The sequence below is a fragment of the Mesitornis unicolor genome, unplaced genomic scaffold, assembly GCF_000695765.1.
Source record: "Mesitornis unicolor isolate BGI_N332 unplaced genomic scaffold, ASM69576v1 scaffold41406, whole genome shotgun sequence".
Classification (NCBI taxonomy): domain Eukaryota; kingdom Metazoa; phylum Chordata; class Aves; order Mesitornithiformes; family Mesitornithidae; genus Mesitornis; species Mesitornis unicolor.
The window spans coordinates 176-19,370 of record NW_010193741.1 but is presented as its reverse complement, the minus strand read 5'-3'; the positions used below and the strand labels follow the sequence as shown (position 1 = coordinate 19,370).

The 19,195-nt window shown below is 40.7% G+C and overlaps 1 protein-coding gene and 1 pseudogene across 1 annotated transcript; both read left to right on the top strand.

The window, feature by feature from the left end:
• The first annotated feature begins 7,164 nt into the window (after positions 1 to 7,164).
• On the top strand, positions 7,165 to 7,818 carry LOC104534318 (claudin-22-like). The gene has a single exon (XM_010187562.1). The coding sequence runs from the start codon at positions 7,165 to 7,167 to the stop codon at positions 7,816 to 7,818; it is 654 nt and encodes a 217-aa protein (XP_010185864.1).
• A 1-nt stretch (position 7,819) lies between these two features.
• LOC104543060 lies at positions 7,820 to 9,672 on the top strand (annotated as a pseudogene).
• The last annotated feature ends 9,523 nt before the right edge of the window (positions 9,673 to 19,195 follow it).

The window sequence follows — 19,195 nt, the reverse complement described above, 5'->3', positions numbered from 1 at the left end:
ATTCCTTTAACTCATGCAGTTGCTACCTTTTGTCGACATGATATTTTGTACAAAACAATATATCATCTTAAGTATATTGCAGAATAGTCACTTTCCCAGTATCTCTTGCTGGGTACTATGTAAAAGAAATAGTGGACTCCTGTGACTGGCCAAAGAATTCAAAGCAGATGTGTGCTCAGGTGAACATAGGTTATCCCTATATTGGGGAATATGATTTGTAATAATCTTCATAATTGTTTTCTTGCAGTCAGAACGTAAGTCTCTTCACTGTCTTTCATTTAGGATAAAGCGTTCTCTGTTTAAATGCTTGAATCCATGGTAGCCCTCACCTCTATGCAAGCATGTTTAATAATTGTCTGATACTTTGCAGCAGATACTCGGTACCTTTCTAATATGCAGTCATTATCAATTAGTTAAAACAGAAATAACTCTCACGTACTACTGCAGAGGCATCATATTAGAAGTCTTCAGCAGTTCTCTCTGGGTTGATATTGAACATGGACAGGCGTTATCTCAATCTACCAATGCAGAATTAATCAAAACTCCTGCGGTCTCGCTCATCTCAGCTATACTGTATTTTGCAATACATCATGCATTAGATGTGTTAGTGGATTTCTTGCCTCATCCTTTCCACCTCTGCAGGCAGTATTTGATATCTAAGGATGCTGCTGGGTGTCTGAAACTGGTGGGAGGGCTGGGGGTAAGTGAAGGGAGGAAACTGCTGTTCCTCCTTCCCTTCCTGCACCCACTCCTTCCTGGGGAGTAGCCACAGGCATCTCTACTTGACTCCCTCCTCGCTACCTCCCTGAAGGAACCTGAAAGCCTTTGGGCTTTTTTTGATGTAAAGTAGGGAAGGTGAGAGGGAGTAGAGAGGAGGAGTGAGGATGGATATGACAGAAGACACAGTAAGAAAGACATATATTTAAGTTTTAACTAGTAATGACAAATGTTAATGGTTTAATTTGTTAATGACAGGATGTAATGAAATCTTTAAACTATAAGCTTGCTTAGCTTTCAGTTGCAGGGAGGATATTTAAATCCTGGGAGGGAAGAAAAGCTTTTTTTTTTTTTTGTAACCAAGAAGGTCCGCAATGTTAGAGTAGTTGTTTGCTAGGAAAGACCTTCCATTTCTGCAGCTCCTAGCTCCCTGCACCTTAAAAGGTAAAACACTAAAACTGTTTAACCCACTAGAATCTGAAGAACAATCATATTTTAAATTACTACCATAAATTTGTTCCGCTTCTTTTCTCTTCCCCCCCAAATCTTAATTATGGCAGATGAGCAAAACGCCACAGATGCCTCTCAATTCCTTCCCGTCAGAAATTCTCACGGCTCATTTCACACTCTGGCTAGCTTGATGTTAAAAGGTATCTGCAGTCTTCTAATTTACGGTTAACAAGTCCATATTATCTTTGTAATCCCTATTGTCATGCAATAACAATTCCTCATGTAGGTTCAACTGGGTACTACAAATAATTTTTCACTAGTTTACTGACAATAAGAAACATGTCTTAAGGAATGAAAGAAAGCTTATCATAATTGTTTGCAGGTGTTAAATGAAGAGCATTACAGAAAATATATATGTGTAACACACTATTAAACCCGAGTCTCATAATAAGGGATGGATAATGATAAAGAAGCCTACACATTTCACATCTCAGAAGTTAATTTCTTAGACTTCCATCATTGAAGGAAATCACATTCCAATCACTGTTTAAGTGACATGAGTTTTCATACTTACAGTAATCTCCTGTATTGACAGTACATCAAAAATAGTTCCCTGAAGAATAAGGCTAATTTTCTTACCCAGTCAACCTTCACTTTGAAGTCTGGATTGGGATGGTGACGGAAAAGTTCCTCCAAAGGTTGAAGTACTGAGCCTTAAAGCATTCTTTATTCTTCCAGTATAATGATGGCAAATCTACCCTCTCTCATTTCAGTCTTTTGAATAAGCCCCTACAGCAGAAATAGGCAGCTTCACCTTGCTGTGCTTAACTCCTTCAGTGCCTTTCCCTTCTAGATCTTGTCCAACTGCTATTAATCCTATGTGACATCTCATTTCAAGATTTTGATTAACCTCACAAAAGTGAAACTGTTAGCAAGGTCTTTCACCTCCAGAAGTATATTTCTTTTGCATACATAATACGCTCTTGTTAAAGTTGCTCAATGGATTAAATCCAGTGTTTGAAGTGGGAAGGTATGTGGGGTTGGGCAGTCCTTGCAATATTGAAAATGTGGGAATTATGCCCATTGGAGGAGGGAGGGTCCTATTCAGAGGGCCAGCAGTGGCTGTGCCTTTTTCCCATGTGAGAAGGTTCTGCAGCGCCTTCCTGGCCCTTCTGAAGGCGCTGAGGTGGTGTGTGCTCGCTGAGTCCTCCCCTTCTACTCCTTAGTGCCCATAACGAAGGGTTGCTGCTGTGGATCACACTAGGGTTCAGGCAGGTGTATAAGAACCAGTGCCACTCACGCGCTGGAGTACGGAGTATTTGTGGATGCTTTGACAGCTTGATTCACTGAACTTCTCACGTGAGTGCTACATCCACCCTTCCAGCTCTGCATGAGGCTATGTCTAACTTGGTACTGTAATTTCAATGGGGAAAACAAGGAGGAGATAAAACAGAAGAACAACTAGAGTAACTTTAGTAATAAATAAATAAAATTCTGATCAGACCACTTCATTAGCAGGCCAGAATGTACCTGGTATCACGCCATTGCAAAGTTTCTAACTCTCAGTGGTTGGGGACGACCAGGTTCAGGGAAAAGCCAACCTCCCTCTACTGTGATGCTGTCTGAAGCACCCTGGAACTTCGGGATCTACCAATACAAATAATTATTTTTGTCAAAGTTCGCTTAAATGTAGTCTAGAGTAAGTCGATATGGATAGCAGTATGGCTTCTGTTCTTTGCCTCGTGTTTCTATCAGTTTCACTGCAGGATGTATTAGACATGCAAAATCAAAGGATGCTCCAGCATCACAAAGAAATAAGTTCTTGGTTGGGTAAGAAAATGCTGATTCCCACAGCGTCCAGTTCAAGCAATAAGGTGGAAAGCAAAAGGCTGCCAAGCTGAGTGAATTAACTCAATGGTAGTAAGGTCTTGAAGACGCTACCGTGCCAGCTGCAGACAGCAGCTATGTTTTACTGGCTATGACTAAAATTCAGTTATAGAAAATCTATACACTGGCTCTTATTTCTATCTTTTGCGTATGTATCTGTATGATGAGAATCTAAATAGACAGCTGGGAATCCCTTATGAGGAGCGGCTGAGGGAGCTGAGTCTCTTTAGTTTGCAGAAGAGGAGACTGAGGGGAGACCTCATTCATGTTTATAAATATTTAAAGGGTGAGTGTCACGAGGATGGAGCCAGGCTCTTCTCGGTGACAAACAATGATAAGACAAGGGGTAACGGACACAAGCTGGAACACAGGCGGTTCCACTTATATTTGAGAAGAAACTTCTTCTCAGTGAGGGTGACAGAGCACTGGAACAGGCTGCCCAGAGAGGTTGTGGAGTCTCCTTCTCTGGAGACATTCAAAACCTGCCTGGATGCCTTCCTGTGCAACCTCATCTAGGTGTTCCTGCTCCGGCAGGGGGATTGGACTAGATGATCTTTTGAGGTCCCTTCCAATCCCTAACGTTCTGTGATTCTGTGATTCTGTGAATGATTCATGAAAATACAAGATATTTAAATGAAGAAAAAAAATTATTTAGGAAACTCCGTGGCTATCTTCAGACTAGCAAAAATTATGGTAGTGTCTGGAGAGTGTTATTGGAGACAACTGCGCTTAACAGATGAGCATGCTTTTAGACCACTGGAGGAGCTTAAACAAGCCCACAGCATGAAGACGCTTGTGCCTTGTGAAGGAACTGAAAGTGTAGGAAGGAGTCAGTCTCTTATAATACACTGACTGCTTTTGTGGGATTAAATTGCCTAATAAGCTCCCAAAGTGCCGCACCTGATACTTCTTTCCACTTATGCTGAACATAAAACATTTGGATAATTGTGTGGGCTGCAGAGCTGTGTAAAGACAACAATTCCCTAGTACTCTCTGCAGGAAGTAAAGTATTGGTGTACCTATCTCTGGCCATGGAGGTTCCCAGAAGAGTTAGTGTACTGCTAAAGCTTTTAAAGAAATTACGCATTACTTGCAGTAAGACTCAGAATCCTTGTGTTCAGCCTGAAGTGGTTTTATGAAGAGTAAAAATTTAATGCACTTACCTCCATAAAATGATGTGTGCTGACCATCCTCATTCTGCTTCAGTTTGCAAAGTGATGCTTTGACTTGTTAGAATGAATGATGTGACCTCTGATGCTTTGTGACCTGCCCTATGTTCTTCATGGGCATAGTCTGTAACGAGAGGTACGAAAGCTTAATGTTTCACTGCTGAAGCAGTCAAAAGGCAACAGCAGCAAGTGTAAGATGTCCCAGTCTGTGTGTCTATGGCAGGTGCCTGGCTTCGGGGTGGCTGATGCTTCAGAGAGCTCTGCTGGCTGCATGAGGAGGTCACTGGCAAAGTGACCAGAAGTCTCTGTTCTCTGTAGTTCACTTCCTCAGGTTGAGATTATTTTATCTGCTTAAACTGCAGTGGATGACATCCCTGAATGGTGCACACTGATGAGACCTCTGCGCTCAGGGGTGGAGAAGGCCTTTCAGCTGATGCTGAGCACATCTGGGACACAGACTTGTGCAGTCTGTGTTGTGGTTGCTGTATATTGCCAAATTCTAGCCCTTAGGGTTTGCAGTAACTCTGATGTGTTACCTTCTGTGTACACATGAGTCTACCAAAGTAAATTTATTCTGGGAATGAGACTTTTTTTTTTAGATGTTTGTGAGAGAAATAAGTAATGGTGGGAAGGAAGAAATGTGAAAGGAGGACAAGGTAGGAAGAATTAAGGCAGTTACTGACCTGAGAGTTTAAATATCTCAGTTCAGCTAGAAGTTCATTTTTGTTTATGCATTTGCTAAAATTTTCATAAGATTAGTAGCTTCCAAGTTTAGGCATTTCAGATCTTGCGTTACTATCCAGGTGACAAGGCAGGTCCTACCTATTTTTTTCTTTTCCCCCAACTGGAAGAACAAGAATTCTTTTACAGTCTTACACAGTATAGTACAAGGAGGCTTTGCCTGCTCTAGGTTAGTGCGTGGATAATAGTAAGCTGCAGAACTTAACTGGCAGATCTTACTGATGCAGAAGTCTGAATGCTTCTGATTGCTAAAATTTAAAGGCTGGCATACAGCTCCAGCCATGGTGAACATCAGTAAAATGAACAGACTTCATATGCCTGATCCTGTGCTTTCACAGAAAATGTTAAAAGTTCACAGACAGATGCACATCAGGCTTCCAGTAATAGTCTGGCAGTAACCGTGATTTAAAAGTCAAATAAGCCTGTAGCCCCTGAATGAGCAGAAGCACTCCTGAAGTGTAGTTGCTGATATGAAAGATTACTCAAATGGCATTACAGAGTTTCCCACTGAATGTTGTGATGATTTCCAGAACTAGCATTCTTGCTCTGAACACAGACAGGGAAGAGAAATGACACTGACAAATCTGAAAAGACAATCTGGAGTTTGAGTGAAATACCAGGTTGGGGTTTTTTCTTCTCCTTTTACCTAGTGGATGGCCAAAGTTAGGGCCTTGCTTGTATCAGTTTGTTCCCAGTGTTGTCAATTAATACCCTTGGTGATTCCTGCTCTTGTTACCTGCATGGTAACTTTTTGACCAGGTGAAAGCCGTTGGGTGGGGTTGGTACACACACGAAAGGGAAAAGGATCATCTTTCCTTGTATTGGCTCTTCGTAGCTTGCAACAGGAAAAACACACGGGTTAGAAATTAAGACAATACAGAAATGAGGAAGAAGGGATCTTCTCACAGTGAAATTTCTTAATAATACCCATCAGGATTTTGGAAACCTTCAAAAGCAGCATTATGTTTTTCCATCACCTGATATCCCTTTTTGAGCAACTGAGAATTAAAACATGCAGACGAGTACATTATTGCATCTAGGAAATTAGGTCAAGAGGGACTGGAAAGCGTCTCCGCGTAGTACACGTGTGCATGAGTTCACACTGCACAGCTCCCTCCTGTCCAGGCTGTGCTGTTACATCTGTGGAGGGGAACAGCAGACAAATGTTCTCTTGCTGACCCTGTAGGCAAGCACAAGCGTAGCTGAAATGAGAGCAGACAAAAGCAGGGTCTCCTAATGGAGTAATGTCACCGTGGTATCTTGCTTTGATCAGAAAGGTACGAGGCACTCCTGGCCCTGGGAGGGTTGAGTGCCAAATGTTCAACACCAAGTGTATGCACTCTGTGTCATCTGGGACATGGGCTCGAGGAAAGGGGACACTCTGAGCTGCTGTAAGCTGCTACCGTGGTGTTGCTAGAGTCCTGGGGCAGGTAAGGTTTACACCGGCTGATGACCTGCCTGGGTTCATTATGGTGGAGGCATGTCTAGGATTTCATTTTCAACGGTACTTTCACCATCCCCGTCTCCTTTTCCCCTTAACAGCCAGTCAAAACAAAGCCCATTTTAAAGGAAATGAATGTAGAAAATGTGAAACGTAAGGATCTTTTACAAAGTGTCTTTTACAGTGCTGGGGACATAAAAGTGGCAGTGGAAGATAAGCCATTATGTATGTTGAGGAAGTCTAAGAATAAAGATTATAGGGAAACAGTCTACCTTTCTTTACAAGGCCTTGATTTACATCCTTGAAATCTCAAATTTAGCTATTACAATGAAGTCCTGTTGCACACAGGGCTGACTTTTTATCACCACTTAAAATCTAATTAATCCGTATTGAAGCACAAAGATTTCTGTTGTGTTTTAGGGTGAGGGGTCATAGAGCCCTCTTTGTTCATCCTCAGGCTTGTAATCATCAGGCATTGGGATATAATTTTACCAAGCAAATTGGAAGGTAACAGATCAAATCCTTATCGGAAAGCCTAACTCATGGTTTAGTGAAGTCCTTCGTCCTTTATGTGAAACTTTATATTTGCGAAGAACAAAAAAGTGTTTCAGAGCCTACAAAGGGTTAATAGCACGGGCTTATATTCGGGGCAGCAGAGAACTGAAATCATCGCAGCTTCCACCATCACGCAAGGTAGCAGTTGCGGCAGAACTGCTGGGGAGACCTTCCCCCTCAAGCTTTTGGGACTCTGCTCCTAGAATGGCCTTGGTCTACCGGCCAACGATGCAGTTGAGTGGCATACTGCTCTCTCTGCTGGGATGGGTCCTCTCCTGCCTCACTACCTACCTGCCCCAGTGGAAAAATCTGAACCTGGAACTGAATGAACTGGAGATCTGGACCATGGGACTCTGGCAAGCTTGTGTTGTCCAGGAAGAAGGGGGAATGCAATGCAAGGACTTCGATTCTTTCCTGGCTTTGCCTCCAGAGCTCAGGATTTCTAGGATTTTGATGGTTTTTTCCAATGGAACGGGGCTTTTGGGCCTCTTGCTCTCAGGATTTGGGTTGGACTGCTTGAAAATTGGTGAAGAACAACAGGAACAAAAGAAAAGGCTGTTACTGCTTGGAGGAATGCTCTTCTGGATATCGGGGATTACAGCTGTTGTTCCAGTTTCTTGGGTTGCCCATTCCACAGTCCAGGAATTTTGGGATGAGAATATACCAGATATTGTTCCCAGGTGGGATTTTGGGGAAGCCTTATTTGTTGGCTGGCTTGCTGGATTTTGTCTGGTGTTAGGAGGATCCCTACTTAACTGCACAATCTGTTCACCTGAAGTCCACCCGTCTTCGGTCCGTTATGCAGTAGCAGAACAGCAAGATCACTGTCAACACTCGGAAACCGAAACTAGGCCCTAAAATGGCAGGTTTTAAGGAGTACAGAAAGACTGTCCTCTCCTTCTCAAATCCTAGTGCAAGCCAGAAGGTTGACCCAGTAGTAATTCGAAGGCCTCTGTTATCTAGCACATTTCCTAAACTTATGTCTGTTTTCTCCATAACTGCTATTGGAAGGGGGTGTGTTTTCCCACTTGCTGAACTGTTTAAAACTTTGTTTCACAGCAGAATACTGACGTTTTCATAGACTGCAGAAAAGTTGCTTTTGCTTTCTCAACTGCACTGTAAAATGCTAAAAATGAATATGCATGTTCCCTTATGCCTTGGCTTTTAACCAAAATATGCTCCTTTTCATATGTAACCAATTAAATGAGCCTCAAAGCTTGACTCCATTGCAATTTTCCACTTGCCTAACGTACACACTTGAGTGTTCGCATCCTAAGCAGTCTAAATACATGCATTGCAGCAAATAGTTTTGCTGTGTACTTGGGTGTTTTTGTGCTAAGAAAGCTGCAGGTTTCTGAAATGCTTGGAAGCTTTCCAGATGTCTTTTTGTGCACGGGGTGTTACGGGGTGGTCTTTCGTACCCAAGAAGTTGTGTTTTCCCCGTCTGGCACTGCAAGCTGCCCGTACAAGTTATCCTAGGTGTTTCTGGCACCTGCATACTTCATGCACAAAAAAATAGGCTGAGAAATGCTGCTTTAAAAAATACTCGCACCATCTTCTTCTGACACAGGTATTTGGGCATTATACATCCTGTCAAAGGCTCCTTAAGCTCTAGTCATTTACAGACACGTGCTGTTCTGAAAGTGTAACCTTTAACTGTAAACAAGTGCTTTTTAACTAGCCACCAAGCAGACAGCTTCATTTGCTGCAAGTAGAAGTATATTGAGGTGGTAGTAAAACTTAAGAACAGATGCCAAAACTAGCAGAACTGCTCAGACGCTGTAGCAGACTGATGGAAAGCAAAGCAGATGCTTTTCTCAAAAAAATAAAAAACCCAAACAAACCAAAACCAATGAAAGGTGAGCCCAGCTGTGCCCACACCCTTCAGCTACTGCTTCACCACTCTGCCTGCCTGTCCCCCAGACACTGCACATGGCACCAGACACCGCAGAGCAGGAGGAGGAGGAGAATTTCATGCTTTATGAAGCATTGCTTTAAATTTTGCCTCTGTTCAGTATGACAAAGAATTGAGCAGCGTCCACAAATGCAAGCAATTTAGTGTTTCTGTGACTGCTAAAAATAAGCTTGGTCCTCAGGCTAGTTAGGGGGATTTCTGTTGTAGGTACTAGGATGGATTTTAACTGGTACCTATGTAGCTCTTTACCAGACTGGAAAAATCTCAACTTAAACATACTGGAGCTTTGGGTCATGGGACTCTGGCAAACCTGTATAGTCCTGTATAGGAGGAACATCGTGTAAAGATTTTGATGCTTTGCCTCTAGAATTCAAGATTTCCAGGATTTTGGTATCTACAGCAAATGGATTAGGACTTCTGAGCTCTTCTTTTGGACTGCCTCAAGATGGAGGATGCAGAGCAGAAGCTAAAGAAACAGCTGTGAGTACTTGGAGGAGTATGCCTGTGGATGGCCAGAGTTCTGCCCTTAGTCCTTGCTTCTTGGGTTGCCCATATGATAATCCAGGAATTATGGGATGAAGACATCCCAGAGATTGTGCCCAGATGGGGCATGCATAGGGGATGAACAGTTCAGTGGTTTGCTTGGTGGATTTTTTAATAATTCTACAGGATCTCTACTCCTCTCCCCGATCTGCTTATCATCTGCCCACCAATTACCACAGCAGTATGCAATAGCAGATATGCAAGACACCCAGCAACATCTGGAAATTGGAAATAGAAGACTTCAAAAAGGGTAGATACCAGGCTTTCAGATTTCTTACTCTTGCATTACGGTTAGAGAGTTCTGAACAGACAGGTTACTGTTTACAAGATCAGGCAGAGGGATTGTTTCTTACCATGCAGTTCCTTTAACCGTTACTTACCTTCAATTTTAATTACATTTATCAATGAGCTATGGAGATCTAAGTCACTACTGTATTTCTCTAAAATCTGATCAATTGCAGATTTTGTTTTCGTAATTTTATTTTTATTTTTTTTAGGATGAGTACAGCATTTTCCATCTCTAGGCACACATGGAGGGTTGGTCATCTTTTAAATGGCATAAATCCTACTGGGACTGCTTTAAACAATGTCTCTTTCACAAAAATAATATTAGTTTAAGTCCTGAAACAGTTTGTAGTGCCAGTTCAACAGGCATTACAAAGAACTAACACAGTACAATCTTGAATGAAGTTCCCTGGCCCTGTATCACTTACACCAGTTGTCACGGAATTGCACCAAAATGGCTACACGCACACAGATAATAAACTCAAACAAGCTTTAATCTGCAATTGAAATGAAGCAGACAAAACTTCATTCACCAAGACAACATCCCACTGACACTCAACAAATACAGGTTTGATATGCTGGTTGGGAATATTACCAGACACGGCTGAGTTAAGAATTCTTAAGCTTTTGGCCAAAGGATCCAAAATGTGCACTCACTCACTCACCAAAAAGGGAGGGCTCTCAATCTCGATTAGTCACCTTAAGTGGCGTCCCAACTCAAGGGGAGAGTCCCTGACTGCAGACCCGCTGCTCCGAGGAGGACTGACTCAAATGAGTCCTCTGACAGGGCCCCGCTTATACCCTGGTCGAATCTGATCTGTGGTCAATACATGGTCGTGTCAGCCCCTACTGGCTGAGGACCCCAACTTTCCTGCCTTTGACCCCCACTGTGTGGACCAGACATGAGCTGTGAGGGGGGAGGCAGTTCTGGCGCTACCAGGGCCAGAAACTTTAGCACTGTCTTTTGTTGAGTCTTTCTCAGGTCTTTAGTAGGGTGGGTGCATCTGCCACACCAGTGTGAACTAAATGTGCAGTACACGGTGTCATGTAATATAAGATTCTGTCGTGTGCGTGTGTGAATGCATGGCTGAGTGCATCCCTGCACGATCTCTTGAAGGAAAGCAGTGTTTCTGCATAGTAATAAGAGACTAGGGGAGAGCTGACCCTGTTCATTGCTATTTCGCAGTTGTTCCTTAATAAATGTAAAGAACTAACTTCAAGTATATGAATCACCTTCTACAGAACTTATCCTGAGCCTTGTCAGCGATTGATGTGAACTTTCTATAAATGGCAATGCTTTTACATCGACAAAGCTGTAGCAGCCATCTGTTTCTGCAAAAAAGCGTAAAAAGACGTAGAACAGCAATAAAAATAAATAAATAAAACACTGGTCTGGAAAAGAGCTTTGTTAAAAAATGTATTTTCCAATCACTGAAACACATGGAAAGTGCAGAGACAAGTTAATCTATGTGATGTATTTGCATACTCTTACAGACAAAATTAGAACAAAAACACATTCAGAATATAACCTGATTAAATATTTAGTTCAGTCCTGAGCATTTGATATTTAATACAGTATAAACATAGCAATAGTAGAAAAAAAAAAGTTACTTGATTTGTGTCCTATTACAACTTATGCTAAACTTTGCTCATTTGGCTAAATATTCTTGTACCAGTAATATTTAATTTTGATATATGCAACTGCAGTGGCATTGGTACCTGGAAATAGAACTAATTACATTCGTTATACCCTGCTGTGCAGAGTAAATTCCACTGCAAGAGAAGTATTTTTAATTTTAAACTGACGGGGGTTTATTTGTATGCATTATTTCAGCTTGTCCTGCTGAGAGTTTCAAGTGTGAGTAATCTGAATTAGTAAAAAACCCCCAAAATTCCAAAGCCAGAACTGTTAAAAACTGCCTATAAATATGTTCCACTTTACCAGTTTGGAAAACAAGGAACATGAATATGTTTAAGTCATTTTTAAATAAGTTTTTTGCAAGCTAAAGCCAGCAGTACTTTAATTTTGACCTCACCCCATGCTTATAAATCAGACAATAATACTTTTTTTGAAAATTATTCACCACATGAGGAGAAACAGCTACTCTGGCAAGAATTTAGACAGAATTATTTTTCACAATAGCATCCTTAATGTCAAATATTTTTATGGCCAGAACTGAACTATATTAAACAGAACATAAATAAGACTGTAAATAAATAAAAGAAAAATCATAAAGTACACCTCTAAACATCATTCTACAAACAACTTACATAATCAAACTGAGAAGCTGAAAATGTCAACCTTCATTTCACCTCTACATCAAATAATCCCAGATTTGCTTTTTTAAAATTGACCTTTAAAACATGAATGTTATCTCCAGCTCAAGAAACAAAAAGCAAATGGGGCATTCACAAAGGATGTTCAATCAGTCATATTGCCCAAAATAACACGTTTGGCTATACATTTAAGTGAACTGATGTATTTTTGCATAAGAAAACCCTTGGGTGTTACACAGACCTCTCGTCACAGAATTGTCACTTTGAATTTAAGACAGCTGCTACCATATTGTGGTTATATTTGCCTCCATTTTCTCACCAAGTAATTACAGCCTTTTTCAAAGATGAAGTCCATGCCTCTGTGGCTTCCTGTTTGGGGAAGAAAGTGTTAGCCAGTCAATTAAATACATCTGAGTGCAACAAATTAAGCAAAAAATGAAATAAATCTCTTATCTGCAATGTTCACCTACTCACACAGTACCCACAGAGGAGAAGACCTCCACTGCTTTACCAGGACAGGGCTGCTGAGACACCTACATCTCATGTTCTGGACTTCTCACAGGATGAATCCAAGGTGACGTTTCTTCCTAGCAGACTGCTTCACGTAAGACAAATTTGAAACGAGTCCTTCATGTCTATTCATTAAACCTGTGTACCCTCAACTGCACACAGGGTCAAATTGTATATTTTAAAAAGTGTTATTTATTGTACTGAAATGTGAAGACTTCCAGTCAGGAACTTCTCTTTTCCAGAAAGGGTTTACCTTACCAACAGGACTTCTGATACTGGAGTTAGTACATGACAGATTTTTCTCCTGGTACAAATACTTCAATGAAAACATCTTCGTATTTGTAAACCTAACAATTTCACATATTCCGAGTTGGCAGTAAGACACCTCTAGGACAAAAGAATAACAGAGAAACTCTCATTTTTAAGTGTACAGTAGCTATAAGTGTTCCAATTTCAATGTTGGTATTATGACTTTGAACTTCCAGTTCAGAAAGCAGTTGCCCCTTTTGGTAGTCTTAGAGGAAGTTTTTAGGGTTACTTGTCTGCCTCATCTTCCCCACTCTCCCGCAGATGCAAGAAACCTTTTAGTGCAGGTTAAAGTACTGTACATTCACAAAACTAAACTCTGAACTCCGTCTCTTCCTATAAAGTATTAAAAAAACCAAGAACAGAAGACATTTGTTTTCAGAAACAAAATTTCAATGTGGGTGATGAATCTAGTTAGCAGCTGGTGTGAGGCAGCTTTGACGTTTTGGAAAGGAGCTTATGCTTGTGGTTAACTTTAAACTATAAAAGTCACACTCTTGTACAAAAATATTGCATGGCAAAACTGCCATCTTCACAGTCTGCTCACAAGAAAATAGTAAAAAGATAAACAATCTTCTGTTGAACGTAATATTTCTCAACAGTGCGATTCAACAGGATACACGCTTAGTACTGCTCTGTTTCTTCGTTCCATCTTTACAAATTAAAAACACATGCAATACATACAAACTGTACAAAATCAGCATACCAAAATTCATCTACTTTGGTTTTCTGGTTGTTGGGGTTTTTTTGCCGTTTTTTAAGCACATAATTCAATTCACTGTATTTTACAAATAAACATATCAATAGTGAATGTAAAATAGAAGCTCTTTAAAAGCAGGTCACTGGAACGACAAAGTTCATCTGAAAAGAGACGAGCAAGTGGAAAAACACTTCAATTAAAATGAATAATTATACATCGTCAGCTGGAAGGGCTGGTATACTGATCTTTGCTCTTGTGAAGTATGCTATCTTCTCCCTGAAATTAGGAAAGAAAACAAGTCATTATTTTACTATTTATGGCATGACTCCAATGTCATCTGCTGCAGAGTAGCTAGTGTTACAGCATGGTTCTTTAAAATAAAGGTTTGGAAAATATACAGTAAGGAAAATACACAGTGAATTTATTTACAACAAATGTGGTTGTCAGAACATTCTGACATAATTCCCTTCTTAGGCAGATTACTGTAAAAAAGCAGCTCAAATTTTGAAAAAGAAAAAAAAAAGTCAGTATTTCACTGATAACTCCAATGATGAGACTGAAATATTAATCTAGTCATTGACTTTCCTATGATGATATTTCAGTGGGGGGGTGAAAAGGCAAAAGAAAACATTTTATCCTGACTTGAGAAACAAGGGAAGAAAAAAAATAAAATAATTGGGTCTGGGCAAGACTCAGAGGCAGAATTGTCAACCCCTTCTCTAGTTGCTCCCCCTGTGCTGTTACCATTTCTGCCCCCTATGAACTGAGAGATTACTGGAGCATAACAAGTTTACACGAGCTTGTCTGCCAGCAGCCTAGAACGCAGATGGATAAGTACTGCGGGCTTAGAAATTAAAGCTCAGAAGCGTCTTTCTTCTTGGGAGATTCAAAAATGCCTCAGTGTGATTAGCCTGAGGCCACAGCACCGTAGCAGGGCGAGTACAATTTAGTCTTAGGAGGTAACTATTTAGTAAACCATGTAACTATATAGTAAACCATGTTTTCCACTAGCAAAGCTTGAGCTCCCTTCAAAACCAGCAGCTCAGAGCAAAATCAGCTATGTAAACTGGTTCCTTGGCTAATTGTGCACTGGTTAGAAGATAAAAGGAGAATGGAGAGTTACGATGGTCTTCTAGCAGGGGAACAATACCTTCTTGAGCACTACTGCATGTTCCTGTAAATATGTGCAGCTGTGTGTGATGACTGTGAAATGACTCGCACCAACCAAACCTCTCAAGGCACGCACAGAAAGAGAAAGCTGAAGATGCTCTGAGTTTCATACTGAAGAGTACCAGCTCAGCTGTAACGCTGCTTTGCCGAGGAACCCCCTTTCCTTTCTCTCTTGCTTTGACTCTGTATCATTTACAGTTGTGGTTTGCAATGCATGCCTCACAGGCACAGATTTGCTTATGGACTTCTCAAACTGCGCACAAGACTGGGTTAAAAGAAGAAAAACATCCTCACGCGTATCAGCAGCTGACTTAAGTTTCTTATACAGGAATTCACAAATCAAACTTTAAAAATGTGTGTTAGTGACAAAACTGAATTAATTAGCTTGCAGTACTGCTTCTATGTGGAAGTGTAAGCAATGTATTTTTCAATCAACAGCTTTATATTTATTTTTATACAGAAGTGGGGCATTTGGGCTGCTAGCCTGCCACTTACTGTCCAGCCCTTTAGGAATTTAGACCAGTTAGAATTAGAGTTTGAGACAAAGTGTTTGTTCTGGCTTATACTAAGCAAGAACATTTGATTCATTACTTCATATAATTGGTTGCTGTTCCCGCAACCAAAAGGAGGGAAATGGAGGAGGGATTCAAGATGTCTCTTGAATAGTAAGTCCTGAGCAAGGCCCAAGCCACGGTCGATCAGTGTCCTGATGAGATCGGTACTGCTCTGCTTCTCCTTGAGGGCCCATTTGCCTCAGGCACCTGTCGCCACTGGGGAAGGTCCCATTACTTAAAGCCCCCTGTGGGTGAGGTGAGCTGTGGCAGTGGTCACAGACTGCTTGTCCACAGCAGATGCCGCACAGTGCTCAAATTTGTCCCTCTGCTTCCTCACCACCACCACAACTCAGCTGACACACGGCCGCTTCTGCCACATCAGCAAGTTGCTGAGGCTCAGCTCTTTGAAACTCCAACTTTGAGCTATGTGAGAAATGTCTGCTATTTCTGGCAATTCAAAGGCGTGTGGATTTTTGTCTAATATTACAGTGCATGCTTGATTATACTTAAAAATAATTCATGTTACTTGGCTACATTAAAAAGAGCATGAAAAGCAGAACAGGGCATACCTGAATGACTGCACCTGCAGTGGCACTTTCTGGCTCTGCTCCCGTAAGCGGCACACATCCTTAGAAGCTTTCCTCATCAATTTCTCAGCACTTAACCCTTGTTTCTGTTCTTCTTTTGACTGTTCAGCCTGTAAACAGGGAAAAATAACTTTATTTTGCTAATAGTGAGCAACTGCTCATTTGAAAGAAATGACAGATTCTTCTGTGTCAAGCAAAACACTTGGCAGTGTTAGGTTTACAGTTGGACTTGATGATCTTAAAGGTCTTTTTCAACCTAAATGATTCTATGAATATCTCTATACAAAGTATCAGCAAGACAAAAGACTGACATGACAAGCCTAAGCCGTGAGCAGGAAATAAGGTAACAGAGCTCTTCCTAAAAAAATAAAGCAAACCTCATGTCATCACAGCTGGCTACCAGATATCATAATGTTTGATGAGATATTTCCTAGCACAGTAGTTAGACAATACCAAAATTTATATGAAAAAATGTTGTCTATCCAAATGTCCTTTCAGAACTGGGAGACAGCAATTCTCTCCATGTAAAATACTTTTACTTCCTAATGAAAACTCTGAGGAAAGTTGCCTGTACCTAATCCAAAATGACAGACAGAAAATAGAGAAGGTGGCATCTTAAAATACACTTTCAAGTTCTGCCTTGTTGGCAAAGTTACTATTCATGAACTTTGGTGCTTTTATTCATGACATGACACCTGTTTTGCATGTGAGACATTTCTTTCATTTGCATTGTAGTGGTGTAAAAGCCAAGCCAAGTGAACAGAACATCAGTGGTGATGAGATCAGGGCCCACTCTTGATGTGAACACTGTTGAGCAGCCACATACCCACCAGTAAGTTACAGCACGTCTGCGCCCCAGAATTGCTGGCTCCATTATGTGTGTCTTTAGCAAGCACTGCCGCACCAACAGGACAGTTGCAGCTGCACCATTCACCATTTCGGTGATAGGCTGCCGCTAAGAGCCGTGTTTTGTTTTTAAAAATACTTCATCAAGGGTTCCTGAACACCCAGTAATTTGAACAGCAGCTCTTTTTAGGTGGGCAGTCACCTGGATTTCTTAGGCAAACGGCCACCGTTCCTATGCAGATGAGTCCCCTAACACATGCATGATCACCCCCATCATGTGCGGGGTGTGTGGCATGGGCAATGCCACCTCGTGAGTGCACTCAGCTTCATTTCTAGACTGCAGAGACTGTCAGACAAATGTAATTTGCTCCATTTTGAATTTTGCCAGTCATCAAAATTTAACAGAAGCAGTTCACATTCCTAAACACTTTTTAAAGTTCTTCAGAGGTTAATTATTGACGCTTAACTTTAGGCACTCGGACCTGAAAATGCTGTTCTGTTATCTCAAATTAAAACGCACACCCAAGCCAGAGACAGCGGTCTTCAAAGTTGGTTTGTGACTTAGGAGTTCACGTCTCTGGTTCTGAATTCAACTCAGTAGACTCCCAAACAACAAAACGAACTAATTCAATCAAGTTAGTCCATGCTATCAGTTTCATACTGGGTATTTATAGAAATCTGTTCACAGCAGGATACTGGTACTGTTGAAACATACTCCAGCGTTTATGTAAGTGCTTCACATGAAAGGACACTACTCTTCCAAAAACTTACTCAAAATCCAGTCAGCTTGAACTGCTGTTAGCTTCTTCAGCCCCCAACTTCAACATAGCTATGATTCTAAAACTAAGTCAATCTATAAATATAGTTTTCCTTGTTAGTTGGTGAACATAAATTTGCAATCTACAACTAGCAGTGTATTAATTAATTCTACATGTGTCACTGACCATATGTTTTATCAGCTCCCCTAGTTAATATTTATCATCAAAACACTAAACATACAGTATTTCAAAATTTCCCAATTTTATCTTTTCCCTAACTATACATTATATTCTTGTTATAACACAGTTACATCGTGTTTCTTAAGTGATTAATAAGGACAGTGAATCCTCCCTCCGTATAAAATACAAAAAAAGCACATTAATACATTTGCCATACATTCAATAAATCCCCAAAATATGTCACTTATCTACCAAAAATAAGGGCCAGGTAGGAAGCTCTGTATCTGCACCTAGCTTAGGCATAAGATAACAAAGAAGAAACCCTATAAAAATTAAAGCTGAAACTAATTCCTGTCTTGTCCATCAGTGGCTTTTGTATAGAAGAATCAAGTGAATCCAAAGAAAAGCTGTGAACTGTACTAAACACCAAACCACCGGGACAAGGACATAGTTGTGGTATTAGTGACGTAATTACAGATTACATAGAAGATGTACTGCAAAGAATCATAGAATGTATTGGGTTGGAAGAGACCTTTAAAGATCATCTAGTTCAACCCCGAAGAAAGAAAGAAAGAATGATCTTTACAGATATTCACAGGAATCTTTTTTGGACACGCACAAAGAGGAAGTACTTCAGAGGTGTCTGAAGACTTGTTTGTATGAGGATTTAAGACTCAACCTTTGAAATACTGCATGATTTCTCACAAAAATGCAACTAAAGAAGAGAAAATGCTTCTGGCGCACTGAATTACCTCCTGTTTTCTGATCTGCAGGTATTAGTGGGCTCTATGTACTTGCTGTACTTCAGAAGGTGTGGTACGAAGGGGAGTGAAGGTTTGGAGTCCGTATTTAGCCACAAGCAGCGTAACTGTGTGCTAGCAAGCAGTCGCTGATTTTCAGCATCCCTCACATCTGCGGTTTCATTTTTCACTCGAGTCTCTCAATTTCTCTGGCACTTCCAGCTGCTGCATTAGTCTGCACCATTATAATGCCTGCAGGATCTGAAAAATAATCTATGACAGTGTTCTCTAGGCTGCTGTGTTTTGCTAACCCAAGAGGAAAACACTGACAGCAGAGTACAGCGCTCTCAAGGTTCTTTTGCTCCACAGGGGAAGGCTGCAATGATTTGAAGGGTAGAAATATTTCTAGAAACTTTGTAAGTGCTCTTCAAAGAGGTGGAGGCGCTGTGATCATGGTTCTGACTTTTAGCTTGGAAAGAAGGACTTAAATGCTGCACTGCAGCCTGCATATATTTTAGGAGTGTGTATTATTACTCTTATTCCTCATCTCAGTGTGTGTCATGCTGCTGATTACTGACATCAGAGATATAAAATATGACAAACTTATCTGCTGCCAGCTGAAATGGGAAAGCACAAATCCAAAGGACTTATAATATTAAATGTTGCACTGGCATACTCTGTTTTAGTGGGAATAGCTTTGAGTGGGAGTGGTTTTAAATTAAATAAACAATTTAAAATTATAATTCCTACCCTGCATCCAGCACTAGATATGAACTATGAACTTCTAAATTAATTTAGCTATGCTTCTTTTATATAAGACACTATTTTTATAGGTTAAAACTCTGAAAGATCAAATTTGTACCA

Bases quoted from the DNA above. Each gene is read 5' to 3' on its own strand.
- LOC104534318 (XM_010187562.1), top strand. From the start codon at position 7,165: ATGGCCTTGGTCTACCGGCCAACGATGCAGTTGAGTGGCATACTGCTC.